Genomic DNA, 6,649 nt, shown 5'->3' with positions numbered 1-6,649 from the left:
CATTCAAGAGTGAGAACAAAGCGTTGCTCGAGTCACCCAAGCTGACGAACCAGTGACTGTGAAAGCCAAACAGACAAACCGCGCATACAACAAACGACAGATATACCGGGAAGACGCCGACCAAGAACTTGAGGATCTGTGGGATGCCATGAGCCAGAGTAGAGTAGAGGATATAGAGGGAGCGAAAATGCGCCAAGTACTGAACTAGACTCACTAGAGCGAGAGCCGCGCTGAAGCCAAACAGATTTAACCTCATATATATGTCCGGTCGGTCCACTAGGAAGGCGTAGCCAACAGCGACCATCTGGACAGCATTGCCGATGAGTGAGAATAGCAACCACAAGTTCATGACTGTAATCTTATCCTGCACAGTGGAGTCTCTCAGGAAAGTGTGGATAACCCTGGTACGGTACCCGAGACCAGACAGATTCATCACCGCACTCGCTACAGCACAGAGCAGCATGAACCATAAGGCACACATGGCCCAAAGATGGAGGCGCATTCCCGAGCAGCTGGAGACGTGGTAGGGTAGTCGCAATGAGAGCTGACCGTTGCCGTTGTCCGCGAAAGTGGGCATCAGCGACCATTCCAAACACTTATGCTCGTCCTTATACTTCGTGTCATGGACCATCACTGGAACCACCAACTTAGAAAATTCATGTTCGCCGATTGGCACGAAGGTAGGGTCGTCCTTGAGAGCAGCTCTCACTTTGTCAAGATTCGTGGCGTTAGGCAGACTGAGCTGGACGGGTTCTTCTCCAGCGTCAAATACAACCGTTAACTTCAAGGCATCATGGTGGAGTGGAGACTCTATGATTCTATAACGATTGGTCGCACTTTCGGAGATTGTTCCGGAAGACTCAGCCAAGCGCACCAGAGCATTCGCCAGGTCAGTGCGAGAGTCCATCAGTTTTTCACGGTGATGCATACCGCCGTTTTCCTCTGGGTTGTCGCTGCTAGCCACCAGTACCCCGTAGAAATGGCGCAGTGATTGGGATGCATGGCGCACGTCGGCATCGATGAACTCGACCGCGACGGCTAACGTGATAGCCGCCAGCATCAGATTGATTGCCATAGCGACCGGTCTCTTTCCAAAACGTTTGTACTGCTCCAACGGAGAAGAAAAGAGACGGTCAACGACGGGAGGGTCGACTTTTCTAGCAGCCCCGACGCGGCCGTCGACGGGCAGCGAGACGCTCCTGCCGAGCAAAGGCTCCGAACGGCCGAGCGGGCCGCATCGGCTGGCCGTGAGGGTAGTATGAAGGGACATCGTATTGTGATAGTATGGTGGAAGTCAATAATTGAAACCTTCGAAGTGAACAGTTGTATGGGCTCAAACACACCAGAGCTTCTCTCGATCGGATGAACTTGAATATATACGAGAACCTCCCACTAACCGAAAATTGTCCGACGCTGAATTCGCCGACGTATGAACGGCTATGCAATGAATTTAATACATAAGAAAGTCATCAAGTTGATAGTACTGGTATGTCGCATGTTGATAGCACCAACATGCAGCGTAACAGTCGATCTGTTCGATACGCCTCTTTGGAGTTTCAAGAGCGTTCCCAGGATCGACTTGAATACACGAGGAATCCAATCCCGGGAGCGATCAGGAGAATGTACTGAACACGCCAAGTGTTTCAAACGCCGATAACCTCTAAGACGCTCTTTTCTAATGAATTTGAAGAAACATATTTTTCAAGAAATTTGAAACAAGAAGATATAAAGAGTATACTATGAACAATGGCTCTCGAATCTTCCTTGTTTCCACGCCGTCAACGAAACTAGATTATAAACACTACAAGGCTCCATCTGCCACACGATGACGGCTGGGCTGCGCATGCGTGCAAAGCGCTACCATGTGTAATCTGCCACAGCATTCGTCTCGTCGAAGTGTGATGATTCTTCGACAGAGGCGAAATCGAGACAATGTTGCGTCCAGAATACAACTGTGATGAGTGCAGACTTGTGTGAGCGAAATTAACAATGATATTGAAGTCGCGCAGCCCCGAAATGTGACCAGATTCTAGTCACCAGGATCAAGAATGCTGCCAAAAGTTGTAAAGTGTACTCCTTCGAAGATATGATACCTCCCTTTTGAACGTCCGCTGCAAAAGTACAATTACGGTCTGAAACTATGGCCGCCTCGACTATTACAAGACTACATGCCTAGGAACATCTCTGGTCACCAAAATACCCTGCCAGGCGTAGCAATCACATAATATGCGGCCGCTTTATTGTGTCTACGCGTTCCATGAACGAATACCAAGACTAGGAAGATCCGAAGGCTGTGCTGAGTGTTGGCGGAATATATGTTTGTTTTCTTAAACTAATAATAGGAGTTTATATACGAATTCGGGCAGAAATGTTCAGAAACCAACAAGAATTCCCTCAGAATTGTCATATTGTCAACAACTATGAGCATATTCTCCTACACTGCCTGTGACGAAGAATTATGCCACTGGTTTCGCTCCGCTCTACTATCTGTACTTTTATATAACACAGTCGACATACCATCTCAAGAGTTCCTCTTGAAGTCGCACCCACACCCTTTGAGTAGCCCTCACCATGCATATCACTACTCTCCCTGATGAACGACCTAGATCCCCCCTCAGGGTCTCCATAACAGAACCTGATGAGAAGAACGAGAACCCGCAAGACTTCTGGTTGGAGGAGACATAGCAAACATGAACACATAGAAGCTCGATACTCCAGTAAGTTAGTAATATCATCAGACCTATCTGTGGACCAAAAGGCCGAAGGTTCGATTCCCACACGAGGTCATATGATTATCCATCTCAAATCGCAACCCCTCGACGCCATATTGCAGAGCAACTAGGGCGAATCGAACCCGGGATCTTTCGAATACCCACTTGCCCTCAGTGATTGAACAACTCGATACTGCTAGTCCACGAATAAGGTACAATTTCGCCAGCAACAGACTGCTGAACCGCCGACACCAAAGGTAATAATCAACGTTAATGCTATTTGATTGCAACGGCAAGACGATGCTGAGGTAATGTAACTCCGTACGACTCAGTCGTTATTATCATCATCCATACCACTCCTTTGCCAAATCCTCAAACAATGGTACATATGGCACTCACATACTGCCCCTACTAACAGGATGCGCCGATCTCAATCCCAATCAAATTCGTCCTCCTCTTCTTCCTCACCCCCTTGCCTCCCTTCTTGATTAGAAACCTCGCCTAAACTGTCCAGTGCGTCGGCATCCTCTGCCGCAGTCGGGCTACCTCCATCCTTCACAGGTTCGACCCCTGCACCCTCCTTTTTTTCAACCACCACCGCCACTTCCTCCTCTTCCTTCTCTCCCACCACCCGAGGGCTATCGATATCCATCTCGCTCGACTCGTCATCATCATCACCACTCCTCGTCGCCGTCGTCACATCCACATTGACCCCTTGGGGTCGCTGAGTCATCGCGGGTCGCACGGAAACGCCGGGCCTTCGTCCGAGCCGGATGGGCCGGCTGTGGTATCGGAGGAGGCACAAAGGGAGCGCTCATACCTGACCAAATGCAGGACCCGGGGGAGGGGGAGGAGAAGGAGTAGCGGCTGGGATAGTATACAACGGCTGTTGTCGAGGGGCACCAAAAACAGCCTGGGGCATCCCCATCACACTAGGGAATTGGGGAGGGACAAACGCTGGGCCCGGCGGGGTCGGCCTACCACCAGTAGGGGGAGGCAGAGGGAAGCCCCCCATAGGGTTGTTAAAGCCCTGGGCCGAATAAGGTGGTGGTGGCTGTACCGGAGGCACATCCCAACCGCCATGCTGGGGTACCGTTTTTGGTAGTTCCACATTAACATCGTTATCGGCGTGACGACCAAATGATCGTCGCCCATGAGATGAGCTGCGGTGCCTGCTACTACTACTACCAGCAGCATCTGGAGGGGATCGAGACCTCTCATGCCTCGAAGGTCGCCGATGACCAGACGTGTGGTGACGATCTCTACTACGACTCCTACCACTTCTACTGCTGCGCTCGATCGACCGACTTCTTCCCCGATGGCCTCGATCCCGCGATCGGCTCCTCCTGGACCCCCGTCGAGACTCCTTCCTTCGGTGACTGCCACCACTATCCCGCTCTTCATTTCTTGCTCCTCTTGCACTCCCTCGCATTTCCTCAACGCCACCAGCAGGAGGCGAACTCGTCCAGGCATCACCGGCCTCAGGTGGTTTGGTGAAACCTCCCCCTGGTGAGGACGGCCGCTCCTTCCCCTTATCCTTCTCCTCCTTGCCCGACCTCGCATCGAGGGCAGGAGGACGCAATGGGGACGCCGGCCTAGTAACCAATTCTGCATCTTCCTTCTCTTCCAGCCTCACAGACTCTCCACCCGACCGAAGCTGGTCATCGTCGTCATCATCATCTCGCAGGAATTGATCGATCATAAGGCCATGATGGAGCACAGCGCCGCCGCCCACCCTGGATGGTGACACCGTTGGTGACACGCCGTCATCGAGATCTCGACTTCTCCGTTTACGCTTGGACTGTCGCCGCCGGTGACTGCCATTGTGGAGAGCATCGGATGCATCAGGAACGAGGGATTTCAGTTTCTTCGTAACCTGATCGATCCAACGAATCAGAAATTCCATCCATGGCAGAGTCCTGCTAAATCAATACCACTCCTCCCACTACTCGTACTAACTCCACTACAAGTACCAACACTACAACCATCCTAAATGCCCACATGCCTCTTGATCGGGCCCATCATATTGCCATAGTCACTATAGATCTCTAACGAGGCGCTGGTAGCGTATTCCGACTACTTGCGAACACATATATTGGAAATTTCAAAATCGTATTCTCGTCAGCAGAGCCCCTCCCCCCCTCCTGCCCTCCCGGCCTACCCCCGAATCGAAACGCTTCTTGACAACCCATCCTTGGATCATCTTACTCATTCTGCCAAGCTCGCTGTCGGTCGCATGCACTGACAGTGCCTGGCAATGAAAAGATATTCTTCCGGCTGCGCACTGCACCTTACCCTCCGGGTTAGTCGGCAGACATGATCCGAGAACAGGTCAGCAAAGGAGCAGCGAGCATCCGGGCTCTTATGCTTAGTCTCGTGACGGACGATGGAGTCCACCAGACACATAGCTGAGACCATAGCACTAGTACGACGACTACCTTCCGGCCGAGTGTGAAAAGATACGCGCATGGTCAACCACAAATGTTGGTGACAATATAAAAATTGTGAGGAAATTTCGGGAAATTCTCGTTGGTTTTTGTACACTTCTACCCGACCTCCTGAGCTCAGTTGAGGAAAGCGGACACACATTTCAACACTGCCTTGTCCCACTCACCGAGGTAGCCCTTGTTCTCTATAGAGCCAACAGCAAGGACCCTTTTTGCAGCCCTCCACGACTGATCCCTCGACGGCGTCAGCTCCACACAGACCTGCCCGACCTCGTTGATGAGATTCGATGATGAGTGCTGGCCGGATGAGGTTATCTGGATGATACAAGATTCGTATCTTTGCGCACGCGGAAGATTCCCAGGTCTGCCTCACCTTGGAGATTAGTTTATCAACCTTCTTGACCAAGGGGCTCAGCCGCTCGTCACCCTCCGACATAGAAGGAGGATATATGAAAGGCAAATAAACTCAACTGGAAAGATAAATGCAAATCTTCGCCGTGCGCAACAGTCTATGCTAGTCACTTGAAACGACCACTACTGTTCACACTAATACCCCCGCCGAAGGGGCCGCAGATTTCGCCCCCTCATCTGCCTTCTCCTCCTCCCCTCGTTTACCCTCAACGTTGCTGGCGGCGGTGAGGCCTGGCGTACCGTACCTTCGGGGGAAAAGAGAATAAAGTGGTATAATACCACTCCATCAGTACTTCTCAATAATCTCCTCCATGGCCTTAGTCTTCTCAGACAGCATATCACTCAGACTTTTCAAAGCCTCGTCCATCTGAGGGAATCGAACTCATGACCATCAGTGTACCAACCACTGCCAATACCACTCCACCAAATGAACTCTGTTACTACCCTGGCTTTGTTATCCTCCACGACTGGCCGGAAGTCCTTCACTGTCCGCTCTACGAGAACTCCTCCAACAAGTCGATAGCATCGTCGATCCTCCGGCACCTTATCGAAGGCTCCCAGCACCAACCTGAACATCCCCGAGGCCGTCAAATTTTATGCTACCGCACCATTGTCAATTTATGGTCGTTACCCATGTTCCTTCGACTCCTGCTCGAGCTCAGCGATCTTGCTAACGATGGCACTGCGCTCTCTATCAAGTTGCTGTACTTTAGTCTGGACCTCCTTTGCCGTCATTCCCTCCCCCTTGGTGGAGGAAGCGACTGCTGTTGTGGTAGTGGCCATAACGGGAATTATCCACTTGAGATCAGCCGAAGATCTGAACCCTGCTCATTCTGACCGCTGCGCCACGAAATTACCAGGGCTTCGGTTCCGAAGCCGCCTATACGTCCACTACTGCATTAAACACCCACCGATGGTGATTACAAGGTCGTACAGGGGCAAGGGACAATCACTCGAATATGCTCACAAACAAAGCGTTTCAGCATTTCCGATCTCCACAGAGGTCCCCGGTTCGATCCCTGGTGACGGCAGTTTTCGGTCATTTTTCAGGTGATCAGTAGGCAAACGCTCCCCAACAAC

The 6,649-nt window shown here is 51.4% G+C and overlaps 3 protein-coding genes across 3 annotated transcripts in view; all 3 read right to left on the bottom strand.

The window, feature by feature from the left end:
• Pmar_PMAR025945 (hypothetical protein) overlaps positions 1 to 1,270 on the bottom strand; it is a gene marked incomplete at both ends in the record, with an annotated part of 1,494 nt that extends 224 nt beyond the window's left edge. Inside the window, one exon of the mRNA XM_002777530.1 lies at positions 1 to 1,270. This exon is cut by the window's left edge and continues 4 nt beyond it. Coding sequence (XP_002777576.1) covers positions 1 to 1,270 — 1,270 coding nt within the window.
• Positions 1,271 to 3,141: 1,871 nt separating this feature from the next.
• On the bottom strand, positions 3,142 to 5,594 carry Pmar_PMAR025944 (hypothetical protein; the record flags this gene model as incomplete). The annotated part of the gene is made up of 9 exons (XM_002777529.1): positions 3,142 to 3,435; positions 3,532 to 3,883; positions 4,020 to 4,090; positions 4,268 to 4,306; positions 4,447 to 4,587; positions 4,873 to 4,962; positions 5,007 to 5,119; positions 5,326 to 5,473; positions 5,532 to 5,594. The coding sequence occupies 9 exons, from the start codon at positions 5,592 to 5,594 to the stop codon at positions 3,142 to 3,144; spliced, it is 1,311 nt and encodes a 436-aa protein (XP_002777575.1).
• A 105-nt stretch (positions 5,595 to 5,699) lies between these two features.
• Positions 5,700 to 6,352, bottom strand: Pmar_PMAR025943 (prefoldin subunit, putative; the record flags this gene model as incomplete). The annotated part of the gene is made up of 4 exons (XM_002777528.1): positions 5,700 to 5,814; positions 5,863 to 5,936; positions 6,014 to 6,137; positions 6,201 to 6,352. The coding sequence occupies 4 exons, from the start codon at positions 6,350 to 6,352 to the stop codon at positions 5,700 to 5,702; spliced, it is 465 nt and encodes a 154-aa protein (XP_002777574.1).
• Between the last annotated feature and the right edge of the window lie 297 nt (positions 6,353 to 6,649).

Source organism: Perkinsus marinus, assembly GCF_000006405.1.
Source record: "Perkinsus marinus ATCC 50983 genomic scaffold scf_1104296951506, whole genome shotgun sequence".
Lineage (NCBI taxonomy): Eukaryota > Perkinsozoa > Perkinsida > Perkinsidae > Perkinsus > Perkinsus marinus.
This window is presented reverse-complemented; position numbering and strand designations above follow the sequence as displayed.